The sequence below is a fragment of the Castor canadensis genome, chromosome 1 (genome assembly GCF_047511655.1).
Source record: "Castor canadensis chromosome 1, mCasCan1.hap1v2, whole genome shotgun sequence".
In the NCBI taxonomy this organism is placed as follows: Eukaryota; Metazoa; Chordata; class Mammalia; order Rodentia; family Castoridae; genus Castor; species Castor canadensis.
In genome coordinates, this window is record NC_133386.1 from 159,645,553 (window position 1) to 159,664,631 (window position 19,079).

The window sequence follows — 19,079 nt, forward strand, 5'->3', positions numbered from 1 at the left end:
TCCCAGGTCTTAGAATGTACCCCCTGTGGATAAGGGGATGTGCTGATATTGTCATTACTGTCATAAGTAACTGGAAAGTCTAGTAGAAGAAAGACAACAAACTATGAAGGCTAGATTTCATTTCCATGCTTTCATTCAGTTAAAAACATAGTAACATATATCCTGAAACTAAATGCTAACACTTGAGCAGTACCAGGTCTTGAGAGTTTGTGACAATTACAGAGTTGAGTAGAAAGGGACCCTATAATTTATCACCTACTATGTTATAATAAAGCCATACACAAATTGCTGTGGTGACACAAAGTGGGAGTGAAAAATAGAGACCTTTGTCTCTATTTTTGTCTGGAATGATGGCTCTTTTCCCTGCTTACATATAAACCTTTACCCAGAAACCCAGGAGAACAGTCATTCTCTAGGGTCACCCACAGGACTCAAATGTCTCATTCTGATCTCATGTCTGATCCTGCCATTATGAACATGGGACTGACTCACAGGGTTAAGACCAGGATGAGTCAGTTTATGCCTGAGGCCAGGATAAAGAAATTAGCAATCTGGAGTCCTGCAATCTACTCATAAAAATTTTTTGCTTTGCCTTCTGAACCCAATGAATAGCATAATCAATATCTACTTGTTTATGGTATTTTTGATGGCAGGAGTTGGCTGTGCAAAGCCTAAGATTGTGATTTTTTTTTCTGAGAAAGATGAACACATTGGCAATTTAGTTCAACCACCAAAACTCTAGGTGTCCAGGATTTCTCTGTCTTCATTTTCCTAGTGTGATGTTCCAAACCCTGCCTTTTGATTAAAAGAGGTTGAGTGTTGTACATGCTCACCCCCAGTTGGCTAAGCTGTGCTGTTTTTCCATCACTGTTTCTGAAATGTCACTTGTTTCAGAATCACCTGGGAAGTTGCTCACTGATTCACCCAAGAGTTACTTATTCAGTAGGTCTAGGTGTGGCACAAGAATATCAAAACTATCCTAAGAATGGGTGGAGAGGTGATAGAGGAGAATGATGGAGGAGATGAATTTAACTAAGATATATGTAAATGTCACAATGTACCACCAGTATAACAACAATAACTAAAAAATGTTTAAAGAATTTGCATTTCTAACTAGTTCCCAGATGATACTAATACTGCTGCTTTGAGGACTGCACTGGAGAACCATTGTCCCAAGAATTCTTCTGATCTCACTTTAGCTCAAATCATTTTCTTCTACCCTACAACATCCTCATAATAGAAGGATGTGTCTTACTTAAGCACATTGTTATAGAAATCCATAGTGGGGGCTAGTTACTGTTATTAATTTTCTACATGGAAAAGAAATTTCCCCTCTATGGGTCTAGCTTCCTATTTCATTAAAATGACTGCTGAAGGTGTTTCTACCCCAGGTGCTCAGAGAGGACTGAGGGTACTTAGGGACATAGTACAGGGCTTTACTATGACCTAATGACAAAATTAATTCTTGATAAAAAGATTGGCTATCACAGCCCAATAAATTTGATGTGAGATGGTATAATAAATGGGTGTAGAATGCTATTCCTAATTTTATAATTTACATCAGGAACCAGCAGACATTTACCTATAAAGAGTAAAATAGCAAGTATTTTAAGTATTAGAAACCATAAAGCCTCTGTCCCAAATACTTAATTCTGCCATTGTGGTATGAAAGAAGCCATAGACAATAAGTAAATGAATGAGGGAACCTGTCATCAATAAAACTTTATTTACAGAAGCAGGCAACAGGCTGAATTTGGATTTGGGTATCAGTTTGCCAACCTGTACTTTATGTTTTTATGCAATGTACTAAATAATTTTAGCTAAGTTCATCTTCTTCATTTAAAATTTTTAAAACTCAGCAGCAGAAAACTGATATTATACAATCTGGAATAAATGTACCAATGTATTGACTATTCAATAATAAATGTATTAAAAGCCTAAAATTTTTCAATGACTAATAAGAATAAATTTATTGTTGTAGTAAAAATCATAGTAAAGTTTTTTTTTAGGAAAGAAATGTAGTAGAACAGGATAAAAATAAAAAGGAATGGGGAAAAGAGAAAGAAACATTTCTAGCCTCCCATGCAGGAAATCAGAGTAGAGAGACTCAAAATGGTAGCCCCCATCTCTTAGTCTTATACTGGAGAGCTGGGGGAATACACATGGTCAAAGAAAATGGCTCTGGTTGGATGAGATGGCTGCTAAAACAGGAAGGGTTCATCCCAGCCTACCCAAAACACAGAGACAATAGGTGTGCTTTAGAACTTCCCTTTGCTTGACATGATATTTTCCACCCATTCAAGGAGCCTAGGAATCTAGGAGCCTGTTAACATCTCAAAGAGAGAAAGATGAATACCCTCTCTCTCTTAATAATATAGTAATACAGATAGCCCTGTTTTTGTAATTTAACTTCTAAAGGATATGGGAGGGCGTGATCAGCTACTCTGGCTTTTTTAGAGGTTCTTCTTCTTCTTCTTCTTCTTCTTCTTCTTCTTTCTTCTTCTTCTTCTTCTTCTTCTTCTTCTTCTTCTTCTTCTTCTTCTTCTTCTTCTTCTTCTTCTTCTTCTTCTTCTCTTCTTCTTCTTCTTCTTCTTCTTCTTCTTCTTCTTCTTTCTTCTTCTTTTTTCTCTTTTCTTCTTCTTCTTCTTTTCTTCTTCTTTTCTTCTTCTTCTTCTTCTTCTTCTTCTTCTTCTTCTTCTTCTTCTTCTTCTTCTTCTTCCTTCTTCTTCTCTTTCTTCTTTCTTCTTCTTCTCTTTCTTCTTTCTTCTTCTTCCTTCTTCTTCCTTTCTTCTTCTTCTTCTTCTTCTTCTTCTTCTTCTTCTTCTTCTTCTTCTTCTTCTTCTTCTTTCTTCTTCTTCTTCTTCTTCTTCTTCTTCTTCTTCTTCTTCTTCTTCTTCTTCTTTTTCTTTGTTGTTTAGTTTCAAATTCTGATTTGGGCCTTTTTAATATTCATTAAATTAATATAAATTTCCTTTCTCCTCATCTATCCTTCCTCATCCATCACTCACAGCTAATTGCTACCCAACACTTCCCCCCTTGAGGACTAGAGACCCTACAGTCTTTTAGGGAGTGGGAAGTCATAGTCAGTCATTAGCTATTTGCTGCTGATATGGGAAATAGGCTTAGCTCAGGGATCTGTTGTCCTTGTTCTCTGTTAGTGGAGACAGCTGGAATCCAGGTCATGGATGATCCAAGGGGCCCTGTAGAAGGTGGAATGTCCTTTGGAGATCATAACCAGAGGTAGTTGTGTTTAAGGAGGAGGAGCCATGCTCAGAGTTTAGCAGAGTTAGCCTTTGAGTTGTATCATTTGTAGTTTTATAGCCTGTAGACAAAAGGAAACAAGTTGGTTAAAACTTATTGTAAAGTTTAATATGGAACATCTGTATTTCTCCTGGAGCTATAGAAATAGTGAGTGGTAGAAAGGCAAGGGGAGTTTTTGTCCAGTTGGAAGGAAAACATGGGCATCAGATAATCAAGGCTATGAATCACACCTTTTTACGCTCTCAGCTTTAATTGCTTTTGGATGGGCAGGGCACATGTGACTCCATTTTAAACCTGACAATTTTCATTTCCCTTCTTGTGAACAGTTTAGTCTTTTTAAAACTGTTTTGAAAGGTCTCTCATCACTGGGATAACTTCATCCCAGTAGGTCTTTCCTTGTTGCCAGGATAAGATGTACAATTGCGTCTGATTTGGAGGGGAGCGACAGGAAGGTCAGGTAGGAAGGAGATAATGCACTTAGACTCTTTTTTGGCCACATTTAAGCATCACAGAGGTTTAGAAGAAATGGCACTTAGGCTTGGCTTACCTGAATTACATTAAGTTTAATTTTGGCTGTTTTATAGATTATATCCTGGCATCTTAAAAAATGCTCCTTAGTTTAGTTTGTTAGATAGAAGTTGTACTTTTGTAGAACATCAGCAGGCAAAAGTTAAAGTTTTACAAGGAAAATAAAACAAAACCAGTCAGAGAAAATACTTAAAGAAACAACAGTTTAAAAAATAAGTACTTGCTGCAGATGTTTTCTATGAGTTTGATTGTAAATGCCTTAGAGAAAGAGTCAAATTGTAGATGACCAGAACACTTAGAACAGTCATTGTTAGAATTTTTAATTTTTTTTAGCAAAGTACATGTCCCTGCTATTAAAATTCAGGAATAATTTACATTTTACAATCCTCGTTAGATGTTTACTGTTATACATTCAGTATAAAACTGCATAAAATCATTGGATTTATGAGGAAGAAGGGTGAGAACATCTTTTGTATTTAAGTGGGGATTGTTCTGACCAGTCTAGTTGGGATACAGGTCAAACTCTGGGACTAGCCCAAAGATATATGGCAAGTAAGATTACCCAATACTGGGCACTGTTCTCTGCCCAGACTTGGTTTCTAGTATGGTTGTGCTCTGAGAGCTGAGGTTTTTATAATAACATTCTCATGGAATTAGTAGAGCTACCTGTGACATTTTCATTATTAAAAATGACATTCTTGACGGTTATCCTGTAATTCAAAGCCCATGTGAATAAAGGCATTGTTCTGAAACCTGGTAGAAGCTAAGAGGGGCCTGTTTGGCATTTTCACATAATTGATGAAATATGAAATTGCATTATTTTGCACTAACCCTGGATAATATCTATTTATTCTTACTCAATTTTTAATCAGCACATGGGAAGAATTCTGACATTCTGATTGGGTTTCATTGCCAGAAATACAGTAACTTCTTTTAAAAGAAGAAGTTTTTGTTTGATGCTGGTCACAGACTTGGCCAGGTTGGTTCTTCAGGCTTAGTCCTTCTCCACCTGGGAAATGTTAGAGGTAAGACCCCTCAACACCATCGGAGTCAAGGCAAAATTTACTTCTGCAGAAGGGGACACAACAAGCAGGAGGAGCTGGAAGTCTGTGGCAGTCTGTCCTCATCCTATTCCTGACACCTTGGGTTCTCCCCCTTTACTTGGATTGGTCAAGCTTGGGTTCACAATCTGCTCACTTTTGGATGAAATTTGACACTAGCCCAGGGGAGGGACTAACATTTGCAGTTTGACAGGCAAGTTTGGCAGCAAATGGGGCTTAACAAGAATCTGAAAGAAGAACCGGGAACTGCAAGCAGTTAAGATGGACACACTTTGATAGAAAAGACTGCTTCCTTCAGAAAACAAATATAGTTCCATGGACAGCTAACAGTTACAGGTTGTAGCTATCATTACTTCATTTGGTTAAAATAAATCCCCAAGGACCTATTTGGGGCCATGTAATATATACAAAATATATTAGAACACAATAGAATATAGTAATGAAAATAATGGTACACAAATGGTGAACAAAAGAACTATTGTTGAGAGATTCTAAAGTCATGGAATCTTTATTTTGTGGGCTAGCTGGATTCTCTGACTCAATTTACCTGCTTAATTCGAGAATCTTTTGTACTGTCTCTGTACCTGTGTACATGCACACACAAGTGTCTGTGCACATATAATCTTCCATCTCTTGACATATTTGTAACACTGATTTCTTGTCATTCTCTATAGTAGAACCAATACATGCAATTTGAAGGAAGGTATTTTCAACCTATTTAGTTATCACATATGTAACCAGCATCTCCTTTATATTCTCCCTAAAGAATGTAAAGCTTTTAAAGGTTTCCACTTTAGCTGTCACCACACTTATCTCAGCAAGCCCTGTCTGATTCGGTATTGTTATGGATAAAGTAGATGAAGGCCCTGAGGGCAAGTCCATCAAGTTTGCAGATGTCACTAAGCTGTAAAGGAGGGCAATCTATGATGGATGACAGACACAGCATTTAGAAAACATTGTGGCAGGCAGGTGAGATGAGATAGATCTAACAAGGTGAAATGCAACAGGGACAAAACATCAAGTAATATACTTGCTTCCCTAAACAACTGACTACCCAAGATGGGACAGGGTTTAGTAAGGCTTTAGTCTTCACTAAGCTCAATATAAGTCAACACTATGACATAACCAAAATAAGAAAATAAATACCGAAATCAGACTGCATTAAAGAAAATAGGACACTTAAAACAAGTCCCAGTTCACTCTGAATTATTGAAGATGCATATTCAGTTCTCTCTCAGCTAACTCACTTGAGGTATGGAGATAAATTTCTACTCCCCAAATTATAAAGATTAAATGTGATAATAAATAAAAAAGATTTGGCATAATGAATAGAACAAGGTAAGTTCAATTTATTGTAAATAATAATGACGAAGATGAATAACATGAACATGGTGCTTGAAAATACTCAAAACTTGGAGAATTCAACTGTTGTCAGTGAACAGATGAAAGGTGGTGGGAACTGCTGAAGAAGTTAGAGATGTTTAACCCAGAGTTGAGACAACTCAATGAATATGTAAGAACTGAAGATTGAAATGTGATATAAGGTTTTGGGCGTTCTACAACTACAAAGAGTAAAATCAGTGGTGAAAGATAACAAGATGTCCAGTTTTTCACAGTAAGGCACATACACAGATGTACACTTTGAGTGCCTCCTACAGTGGTAAGTTCTTCAAGACTACAGTGCTTCAAACATAGTATTGATGATTTTAAGTTAAGTATAAGTAGTATATGGAAGATTGGTTCCTTGTCCTTTAAAATACCTCGAAACTCTGACATTCTTTAGTGTTCAGCAAAGTTGTTATAATCATAAATAGTGGTCACAGATCTTACTACATTTTCAGCTTCTCCATTGTCTGAGGTGTGAAATTATTGTGAGTAACAGACATGAAATAAGACCCACTACAAAATTTTCAGTCTTAATGTTTAAGTGCTATTGACCTTCAGTGGTTTATAACTGAGAACTAAGGGTCAGTACTCCAGAAATTGTCTTATGCCTATAATTTGGTGAAGTGCTTCAAGGTGGAAGGTGTGACCAGGTTATAAGCTCTTCTAATAAACAACCTAAATTTTTCTCTTGCAGAAGAAAAATTGTTTTAAAACCATAGGCTTAGACATCATGTTAGCTATGTAACTTTGTATAAGATATTTGGCCTTTTTGGGTCTTGGTTAATTTTCTGTAAATAAGGTACGAGGAGACTTCCTTCCAGAGTTGGGACAGAGATAGAATTAGATGAATGCACTTGTACATGTTGGGTGGTATCCTTATGAATTAGAAAATGTGGTAGTATGATTTTTCCATCGAAATGAGTTCTTGTTCATATATACATTTTAGTGGTTCATTTTAAGATCTGAATAATTTTCAATCAGAAATATGATGCTTTACAGAAACATTGAGGTAAAAAGACATTTCTAAGAACATACTAAGTTTTTTGTTAAAGTTAGAAATGTCTCCCTTTTAACTTGGATGGCTCTGCAGGCAATCTCTGGGGAAAAAAAGTGTATGTTTGCACACACACACGCAAATGTGCATCTGGTTTTAAATAGAAGGTGACTAGGGAATGACTAAGAAATCTTTTCTATGAGCTCTGTGAAGTATAAGGTTTGGGTTTCACAGTGCAGCTGTCCTATATTTCCCTAGTGATAAAACCTCCTTAACCTCATTTCTAAACAGGATGGGAAGATATTCTGCCGACGGACAGTTTGTGATTGCCAGAACCCAAGTGTTGACCTTTTCTGTTGCCCGGAGTGTGACACCAGGGTCACAAGTCAATGTTTAGATCAAAATGGACACAAGCTGTATCGAAGTGGAGACAACTGGACCCATAGCTGCCAGCAGTGTCGGTGTCTGGTATGTCTGTTTCCTGTGTTGTCCCTTTATTTTGGAAGTGGTTACACACTCAGTTGCTTGTGGGCTCTAGTTTAAAACTTTTTCTAATATTGTGCGTGGAGTTCTGGGTGTGGGTAACTAAGTGATAAAGAACTAGAATCCAAACCTTGTTAGTTCTCCATGTGCTGGGTTAGCGATGTTCTAGTGTTTCACTGATTATTCTTCCCCTGAAGGGTACAGAGGCATGAGTACTTGTTTCAGAAAACTGTTAGGAAGATTAGGAAATGTATATGATGGACAAATACAGTACTTGACAAACAGAAGGCAGTTAGCTCAGTGCTGTAAAATGCACCTAGCCTGATTGCTACTGTAGTTAATATTTCCTACTTCAAAAAAGTCTGTTTCAGATGCTAAGTGTTTATATAGAAAAATTAAGATTGTTTTAGATATTGATATAGGGATAGTAACAGTGTGGAAAAGTCCAGAGAAAAGATTTAATTTCTGGGACTATCTCATTGTGTTTCAAACAATGATTTCTAAGGAGGGGAGAATTTGAGATACATTATCATACCAAACATGATGTTCCATCTGTGAGGTGGTCATAACTATGGAGTAGTCTACCTGAGTCAACTTGTAAAGGAAACTCTTAGGCTAGATACTTAACATTTGTTGAAATGAATTTTTCAGCCCATGGGTACTATATGAAAATAAATATTCTGAGGAATTAACCTCTATATTTCCATCAAATTTTCTAAAACCTCTGTGTAAATGTGCAGATAATCTTAATAACATACATCCTTCTTAATCATTCCTATTACTGAGGAGTATAATTCACATAAATTCAGATCACAGTCTTTGTTTTTCAAATTCCCATCTGAGGACAAACATATCCAATGTAACCATAAAATTGACTTCCTGATCAGTCTAGAAAACTGCATTTGTTTTTCAAAGAGCCAGCTATTAGGTAGCAAGAGTGATTGATATTACTCTGGCTTATACATGAAATTTTCATAGATAAAATTTCAAAAGTATATCTCCCACTCCCCAGTCCCTAGTGTGAATATTTTGGAAAAAAACAGAAAACTGTTTATCACTCACTTACGAATTAGAATAATTTGGCTTAAATTTGATAAATGTTTATCAAGAGTTTGCATGTGCTAGACTCTGGATGATATACTAGTGTGTAAGACAGACATGGTCGATATTTGTAATAGCTCATAATCTGTGAACTGACTGAATAAACGAGAGTCACCATGTCTTATAAGTGACATAACAACAGAAGAGGCTGCATAGAAAAACAGTTCTATGATGGGCAGCTCAATGGAGTTACAGTAGGCAGATGCTGAGCTACGTAGAGGCTCCATTTTAATTTTAATATAGAAATTTTACTAGTATATTGTATCAAATTTTTAAAAAAAATGATTCTCCTAATAATGCCCAACCTCAAGTTTAAATTTGATACAAACAACTCAGTTTATCAAATTGTCAAAATATTATTGTGCTTCAGGCTCCACTTTTGACCTTAAGAAAAATTAATACCTCTTTATTTACTATCTAGGAACCTATCATTCATTTACTTGTTTGTGTTATTAGCATTTATCGACCAAAACTGTGCTAAGAATCAGGGAGAGAAAGAAAGCAGCCCAAAGTTGAAAGCTCAATATTTAATGTGGATGCACTAATTATGATACAATCCTAAGTATCATGATAACAATAAGCTACGCTTGGCACACAAAGAAGCCAATTTAAATCCTTTTTGTAGACTGTAGCACAGGTGGTCCTTTTTTTTTTTTTTTTTTTTTTTGCAAAAAAGCAAAAGCGTCTTGACAAAGGTGCTATTCCTAGAATGTCTTCATAGAGAAAGTGAATTGCACCCATACAACACTAACTAGGAACATTCAAGGAGGGGAGTGATAAGACTTACTATGCTCTCTTTTACCCTTTGGGACTTGTGAGTAAACCTGTTCATAGGAGCAATGATGGCTTTCTGTCTACAGGAAGGGGAGGTAGATTGCTGGCCGCTCACTTGCCCCAATCTGAGCTGCGAATACACAGCCATCTTGGAAGGGGAGTGTTGTCCTCGCTGTGTCAGTGACCCCTGCCTTGCTGATAATATTGCCTATGATATCAGAAGAACTTGCCTGGACAGTTATGGTGTTTCAAGGCTCAGCGGTGCAGTGTGGACAATGGCTGGATCTCCCTGTACAAGCTGTAAATGCAAGGTACTTGGATAATCTGGGGATGTGCAGGCTTTGAACACTGGCAAGAGGCTTGGTCCTCATGTTTCTGAAGGCTTGGGTTTTATAGGGCATGATGAAAACACAGGTAGACATTTACTTTTTATAGGAGGTTAATATATCTGAATTAATCACTGCTGTACTTTGATTAAGGAAAATTCCACATGGGCACGTAATAAAACAATGTTTCTTGCCTTTAAATGACAGGATTTTAACAAAATGACTGTAAGCCCAATTATGGCTGATTTGAACTATTTTGGCCTTCATGTTAGAAAAATAAGGGAAAACAAAGAAAGAGGATAGATAGGTGAGAAAGAGACTGAGAAACAAGAGAGAGAGAAAGAAAAATATCTGCCTCCTTTCAACATAGAAAGTTTTATAAGTTCTTTGATGAAACTAGCAATTGTAGGGAAAAAAGTTTTCTTTGAAGTAGTTGCTTTAATTATCACAGTGCCTAATGCAGTACCTGCAGCTCTTGCTGCAGTGTTTAATTGTGATTATTCCCCTAGTTTGTGGAGGTGTTCCCATAAAACATCCTCATATGCTTTAAGGTTAAAAAAGTGACCCCTTCTTTCTGCTCATGCAGATCTGCTATGATAGCTGATTTAGATATTTAGAGCAATGTTTAGCCAGTGTCAAAATCTGCCAAAACATCTGTTTAAGATTCCCATGACTGACACCTTAAATACTTGACTACTCAGTCCCATCAAAGCCTGCTCAGCTTCAGCTATCAGGGTAGGGTACCCAACATGCCTTTTTTGTGGTTTTATTAATGTAGATTCTTCTCTCTTTCCTAGAAAGTACCATCTCAAGGTGCAGTCCCAATAGAAAAACAATAATGTCACATTTCCTATAGCAAAAAAGCCACGATCCCTTCTGTTCCTTCAGCCATAGAAAACTAAGTGGCCAGGAGAGAAAGAAACCTGTGTTAGTTAATTTTTCTTAATATCAGATTTGAGATTCATTAAAAGGAATTATAAAGACATATTTGCATCAATTCATGAAACTTATTTTTAATGAGTTTCCAAGAATTTATTTATCAAAACATGCAGTCTCCTTTCTAGTTGTCATGTAAAGCACCCTGTCTGTCTTTAACATGGATACCTTTCTAGACTTGCCTTTAGATTCTAGTGATACTTTTGAAATGGCAAATTGTCACCTCTCACAGATTAATATTTGGAGGGAATATCACTTGGAATAATTCCATCTGAAAACTTTGTTTACTTGAGAGGCATGTCAAATATGGATTAAGTTCAGGCAGGGCAGGAAATTGAACTGCTAGGAACCTCCCTGCAAGAGGGACCCCAGAGGGACTGTCACTGCTTCATTCCCTTCTAAGAAGAGAATGATTTCTTTAATGTTTTTGTCAAATTTTTTTGATCATTTTTGTCTCAAATGCTGTAGGTCATGTTGAATATAAAGACTGCACAGTGCTCACTGGTTTATGTTCTGTGTCTCAGTTGGCTAATACTTGTATTCTTATCATACAGAATGGGAGAGTCTGCTGTTCTGTGGATTTGGAATGTCTTCAAAATAATTGAAGTATCTATTAAAATGGACTCATCGCAGGAGAAAAATGGACAAAATGACCATTCAACATGAGGAGAAATAGGAGTTGATTTTTTTAACACAGACAATTACCAAAGTCTCCACTGAAGAAGATGTTTGGGGGTTGCCTTTTGGACATACTACTTGCTCATTCTTGCTAACCTAGTCTAGGTGACCTACAGTGCTGTGCATTTAAGTCTATGATTGTTAAAAAGAAGTTTCCGTGTTGTAAATCACATGTTTCCCTTATCATATCATTTGCAAATACATTTAACTGATCTTATGGTAAATGTTGATATATTTTTTTTTGCTTTATTTTGTGTACTAACATAATAGAGACTTGGCACCATTTATTTATTTATTCTTCTTGATTTTGGATCAAATTCTAAAAATAAAGTTGCCTGTTGTGATCATTGTCTCATTCACTGTGTATTTAGTGCTGAGATTCCCGTGAAATGTATTAATGAAAATATGTGTGCTGCATCCAAATGTATCAGCTTCATATTTCAAATAGTTTAACATACAAAATGCCTACTCATTCAGCTTACAAAGGCTGAAGATAATTAAGATACATGAAAGGAGGAGGGACCACAAACATAATTAATAATTATTTGAAAAAGGAGTCTTTCCTTCCTCTTGCAAAGAAACAAATGAAGTGAAACAAACTCTTAACCCACAATTTATAGCAGCTTTGTTTAAACCCTTTCTTGGCAATGAAAGCAAAATGATTTTTGCTTCAGTTTTATATACTATTTAATAAGTAAAAAGGCACTTTGGTTGCTATTAATACAGTTATCATCATAATGCAGATATATTACATAAGAGTGAATTAAGAAATCTAATCAATTTCTTCAGCGTTCATTTTTTACAGCATATTGGGTCTGATAACCAAGGCTCCTGATTCCTTTCCCACCCAGTGCTATTTTCCACTAAACCATGTTGCCTCTCATGTAGATGAAGGGGACACTTTTAAGGAAATATATTTGCATGCTCACTCAGTAGTTACAAAAGAATAAGGAATGTTTGCACTTGAGCCACTAACATTTTTATGAATTGGCAGCTATTAAGTTACACAAAATGAATAAAATGTGTAAATGACATTTTGTCTTAGCTGGGAAGTCAAATTTAGATTGACTGAATTAAGTTAGTTCATGTAAGTTCTGCTTACACCCCTAACATCATAAAAACATAACTAGGCTGGGCATAATAATGGTGCATGCCTGTAATCCCAGCACTCAGAAGACAGAGGAGGAAGACTCACATGTTCAAGGCCAGTCTGGACTACGTAGAAGATCCTGCCTCAAAAAAAGATGCAACTTGTTATGTGGTCATGCTAAAAATATATTTGTATCCTTGCTGGGTGTGATGATATATGCTTATGATTCTAGCACGCAGAAGGTAGAGACAGGAACATCATGAGTTTGAGGCCAGCCTGGACTACATAATGAGACATTTTTAAAATAAAGAATATCTAAATCCTAAATAATAGAGCTATTAATTTAAGTTAATAAGCTCAAATCACTATTATTCTTTGGAATTTGTCCAATGGAGATGATAATCAATAGTTTTGGGGAAATGGAGTCCAGTATATGAAATCAGCTTCATGTGATGAATTGCAACAGCAGTCTAAATAGTACATTTGACAAAGACTGATATAATATGGTAAATTAGAACACATCTCTATTTTATTGTATTTCCTTAAATGGAAACTTGGAATGAAGGATTTGAAAATTACTGTTTTGAAAATATATATGACAATTCAATTCAAACAAAATATTTCAATTTGTGTTTGAACAAAGGTATTTACAAGAATTATTTGTGATTGCCTATGTCTGTGAATTGACAACCCACAGACTTGGGTGTCAAATCCAGCGCCTGCTTGTTGATTGGAGCTCAGGTGAGCACATTCATTTGTATATTGTCTGCAACTACAGAGAGAGAATGCAGAGTTGATTAGTTCCCATGGATACTGTGTCACTCACAAAGCCAAAACTATTATTGTTCCCTCTATAGAAAAAGTTTGGTAACCTCTGGTATAGATAATGACAGAATACTGATGAATAGGGTAGAAAAGTTGATATTTTTCCCTCAAGAAATTCTTAAAATTCAACAGATTGTATATTTGCATACTTACTTAGTGGCTTTAGTATTAATGGCACATCTTAAAATATCCTTATTTTACAAAGAAGAGTCAATATTTTCTTTTCTTTTGACACCTGATGAGGTAAATTTGTTCTGAGCTAACTTGATGGTTAAATGTTTTTAGAATTTAGTAGCACAATTTAAAAAATCTGCTCATGTCAATAAGGGATATAGATCCTACAAAATAATGGATGACATTGCTTATTAAAAGTTATTTAGCTAGGCAAAGTGAAGTGTACCTGTAGTCCCAGTCACTTAGGAGGCTTGGGCAAAAGTATTCCTGAGTCCATGAATTTGAAACCAGTCTGGCAATATTAGTAAGACCCCATCTCATAAAAAGTATTGAGTACCTTATATTATAATGTTCTTTACCATGTTCTAATAGGGAAATAAAAAGACGAATAAAATACAGCCTTGTTTTAAAGGTCACCATTATATGGGCATTTAGAAGGTACTAACAATCTTCAAATCCATTAGGGGATCCTATTGAATATCTTCTTGACCCAAAATTTTTTTTAAAGTTACTTTTTAAAATCTAGGGGCTGGAAGTCAGGCACTGGTTGCTCATGCCTGTAATCCTAGCTACTTGGATGACTGAGATCAGGAGCATTGCAGTTCAAGGCCCACCCCAGGCAAAAAAGTTTGTGAGACCCCATCTCAGTGGAAAAAAATCTTGGTATAGTGGTCTGTACCTGTTATCCCGGTGATGGCAGGAATCTTAAAATAGGAGGATCAAATCCAGGCCAGTCTGGGCAAAGAGCAAGACTCTATCTCCAAAATAACCAAAGCAAAGAGGGCTAGAGGCATGGCTCAAGTGATAATGCATCAGCTTAGTCATTGAAAAGACCTGAGTTCACAACCCCAGTACTGTGGGGAGTGGATTATGAGAAGCTTATGAGAACTTGACATAAACACAGCTGTACCCAATGACGGGCAGGCTGAGTTTGGCACTGCCCCAGCCACAGAAGAGTGCAAAGGTAAAAGGCAGCACAGCTGCTTTCCTACATTGCTTATGTTTAGAGAAGTAGGAACTGCAGGTTTCTCTTGTTACAATGTCATACCCCTCCCCTAGAACTGTTGCTCCATCTCCTTGTTTACCACTGGATATAAAAGACTTGCTGAAGAAGGATGGTGGGGGGGAGGAGGGGAGATTGATGGAAGGTTTTTTGATGGGGTTTTGATGGGGGATTTTGATTGGCTGCCACTGCCACTGTCGCTGGCTGTTGTGTGTCTCCATCAGAGCAGCTTTCTGCACCAAGAACTTTATACACAGGCTTTAGAAAAGCTAAGCTAAAAAAAGCTAAAGAGAACATGGGACAGTAGAAGCCTAAGGACAGAGACTTTAAGAGTTATGCTAATGTAGTTTTTAGATGCAGCTGCTGTTGTTTGTCTGCAAGTCTGAACACCTAGACTTTAAGAAAGCTAAAGAGAAAACATGGGACAGTGCGAATCTAAGGCAGAGACTTTAAACTATAGAAAAGAAGAATGGTTTTAAAGAAAGACTTTAGAAATAAGGCCTTAGAGAACAGAGAAGAAAAGAGAAGTAAAAGAAGAGTTATTAGAGAAAAGAAACAATGAGGCTGCTGTGTGTCTCCATCCAAGTGCCCAGCACACCTGATCCCAACGTTTGTCTATTGTTTGTCCTTTCTGCATCTCCTGTTGCCTCCAGTTAGGTTGGTAGTAACAAGAGTGAGAAAAAGTTCGCTCCACAATACTGCCACAAAAAAAAAAAATAAATAAAAAGAAATCTGGGGAGTGGGGAGGTAGCTCACTGGTAGAGAGCTTGCTTATTATGTGTGAGACCCTGGGTTTAATCCCCACCTCAAAAACAAAAAATAAAAACAAAAATCTACTAACTCTCCTGATAGAATGTTTGGCTATGATGCTGCAATTTGCAGTGTAAAATGAGTATTCATTTAATGAGCCAAAGCAGTGTTTGACAAATCTTTCTCCTTAGAGACCACAGCCATTGTCTGTACCAACACAGTTGTAAAGATGCTGACATACACATTGGCAAGAAACATAAAAAAATACATAAGCAATTATAGCTCTCCTCCCGTAATTACTAGTGTGAAAGCATTGTGATTTAGGAGAGTAGAATATGAGTCTATATATTAACTAGATATATATCAATTAAACACAAATTTTGTCTCATTTTTTCCTTATAGGTTGCATATGAATTTGAATACATATATGCATATAAAATATGTATTTATTTTATGAGTTGCATATGAATATAGTATTCATGTGTAACCACAATTCACATATATGATATGTACTATATATTTTTATATATAATATAAAATAATAATATAAATAATAAATAATACAATAATAAATATAATATTTATTATATATATTTATACATATATATAATATATTTTATACTTCCCTACATATTCTTGCACTTGATAGGTCTGCACTTAAGTTATTGCTATGTATTTCCTAATATTTATTTTCTTTGTGTTATCGTTATGCTAGGTTATGGGTTAGGCTATAAACTAACTCTGTTTATAGTTAGTATCTAGCATATAATGGATTTTCGGTTTAAGTGTTTCAAATAATGATTTCATATTTTTGTCATATACAGAAACCACAGGATACTGGAAACAACCCACCCTAGTGTTTTTCAAATGTTTTTAAGCACTAAAATCTGTTTAAAGAGCAAAATTTATTCAGTGCTTCAATATAAAAAATTGGATAAAAGCAAGGTTTCTTTGGGTGGAATATGAGTAGGACATTGGAACTCCTTCACATACCCCACCATGATTTTCAGTTTCACCACAGAACAGCTTAAAAGCCACTGTCCCAACTCCTCACTTTACTTCTATAAATTAGGAAACAAGTGCTCAAAGTGGTTAAGTGACTTGCACATAGTTCATAAATCATTAATCATAATTTTAGAACTACCATCCAATCCATGGTAGCTTTTTAACATCTATAAGCCTGCCAAGGATTTCAAAGTTTCTTCCACATTTCCATGTCAAGTAAGCTTTTTCTACTCCTAAATGGGTGACATTAAAGACAATCATGGATGAGATATAGTATCTGTTATTATCTCTGAGTTTCACATCCCTCCTGACTATGATACTGCTGTGTGAAAATTCTGATAATGGTTCTGTGAAACATTCAGATTACAAAACCAGACAGCATATCTAAATCCACAAGAGCAATGAGCCACTTATTCAGTCACCTAATTTCAGGCTTTACAAGAAGATACTTGAGGGAAAATAAAATAGTGTACCCAAACAAGTACTCCTTAAGATGAAAAGACACACAAGCACATTTATACCCACACCTCAGAATACAATGAACTATGGCATGAGAGGCAGTCCCACATACATAGCCTATTTTCTCATTTCATTATTCATTCAACATTTATTCTGTCATTAATTTTTTGGCAGTGTGGCAGACTCTTAAAGAGCTGAATAAGAGGAAAATTGGTCTTTGTTTATGGCATTTGTAGCCTCATGTAAAAGAAATAAACTAGAAAATAGTTATAACAACAGACTATATTATGAAAGGGAAGAACAGGATGTAAAATAATAAACTGGAGAGAAACTAGAGAAGCTCATATTAGATGGGTAGTCAAAGACCTCAGGAGTGGGGGTGACAAAGTGAGACCTGGAGAATGAGGAAAAGCCACATGCACAGTGTTGTGGGAATGTCTTTTCAGTGCAAAGGTGGAAAGAGGCTTGGCGCACTGAAGGTCATTATTTGAAGGGGTCAACAATGGACAAATGTTGGTGGAGAAATGTTAGAGAGGTAATTTGAGCCAGTATCTACAGTCCATAGTCATGTGAAGGCCATAATTACATTTCATTCTGAAATCATTGGGAGATTATTAAAAGACTGGGCATGTCTTAACTCACCTTTTCATCCACTCACATATTTATGCATTTTTAGTTATCAATTAATCCATATTTAATTAAAATATCAAACACAAAACATCTAAAAGCATGAAATTCCTGTTATGTACTTATGAAGGATAAGCAAACAACAGGATCTTTTCCAATAGCATTTTAAGCTCCACTTTGAGCTATCTCAAAGCAATGAAATGGAGATAGGATGGTATGGCCTGAAGTAAGTTCAAGGGAAACATCAAAAATTGGATCTTTACCCTAACTTAATTTCTTCATTTTCATGTACTAGAATCAGAATCAGTTCTGTGATTTATAACACTTGTGCCATGTTACATTATAGCTTCAGTGAGGGACAAAGGAATACCAAGGAAGACAAGGCTCTTTTGGTTAACCGGGGAACAATAATAACAATCATCACTCTTACAACAATGCTAGAACATAGTAAACCACTATCCAAGTTAGTGTTTACCATAAAATGCAAATCTTTGGGTATAAATTGTAGTATTAAAAAATGATATTTGCCTAACTTGCAGAAGCAAAATAAAAAATGTACTAATTATATTTAAAATATACACAAACTATAGCACCTTAAGAAACATGAGGACATTTTGAAGAAAATAGTCTTTGAAGAAAATCTGGTATACTGCTTGTCATTTGCAAAGAGTGAAGTATGGACTTCAGTGTTGCTGATGTAGTCAGCAGAGAGGATTCTATGTGGACAAGACACTGAGAAGAATTTTTCTTAGGTAATTTCATGTATGGGATTTGAAAATTACTTTGAGTGCATGGGTCACTAAACTAGAAAAGAGAGTTACAAAAATTTTAACCCAATTTTAAAATAGCAAATGTCACAAAGGACAATGTGGTTTAAAGAAGCCCCTAGAGTATGGTGGAAAGAATGGTGAGAATTGCATATGACATTGAGAGTGTAAACCTCAAAGGTCTCAGGTGATTTTCAGCAGAATATTGCCAGTTGAGAACTTTTCTATTTTTCAAGAGAAGCCATAAACTTGGATTTAATGTGTGATATTGTGAGTTTTAAATTTTACATCCAAGTTTAAAGTAATAAATACAAGCCACACAAAACATGTTTGTGGGCTGATATGGCCCCATAGGATCAATTTTTCACAGACTTCTTCTTTAGAGCCATAAGAAAGCCTGTAAGTTATCTAATAGTCTCCCACATTTTATAGATCAGTAAATCAATTGCTTTTCTTTTTACTCTGATGGCAGATAGACCTTCCCCCATTTTCATTCACAATAATCATACAGCATGAATTTGTAATTAAACTCCAGAATTTCCTCAGTATGTTCTTCATCTGATTCTGCAAAGTATAAATGTTGATATTCCTATTGAGTAGTTCAGTTTTACTGGAATGAGAATACTTGTTTCCTAAGTGACTGGAACATCAACATCCTACCCGTTAGAATGCATCAGTCACCATAAATAAGTCCATTTCGGAAACAAATGGTGTGTTTGGAAAGAGTACTCATTCACAAGGTTTAAAGTTGAACTCTTCATTGCCCAGGCAACAAATATGAATTAATAATTCACATAAGTGTACTGATGATGATTAAATTTTATGGCAGCTTAGTGGAACAGCAAGATAGT

General features: G+C 35.9%; 1 protein-coding gene across 4 annotated transcripts in view; it reads left to right on the top strand.

Annotated features, from left to right (window-relative positions):
- Nell1 (neural EGFL like 1) overlaps nt 1-11,873 on the top strand; it is an 828,356-nt gene extending 816,483 nt beyond the window's left edge. For all 4 annotated transcript variants that reach the window (XM_074042879.1, XM_074042893.1, XM_074042884.1 and 1 more), the window contains 3 exons: nt 7,522-7,698; nt 9,675-9,899; nt 11,405-11,873. In XM_074042879.1, the coding sequence (XP_073898980.1) occupies nt 7,522-7,698; nt 9,675-9,899; nt 11,405-11,455 (453 nt within the window). In that variant the 3' untranslated portion in view covers nt 11,456-11,873. The remainder of the gene's footprint in view (nt 1-7,521; nt 7,699-9,674; nt 9,900-11,404) is intronic.
- Nucleotides 11,874-19,079: the final 7,206 nt, after the last annotated feature.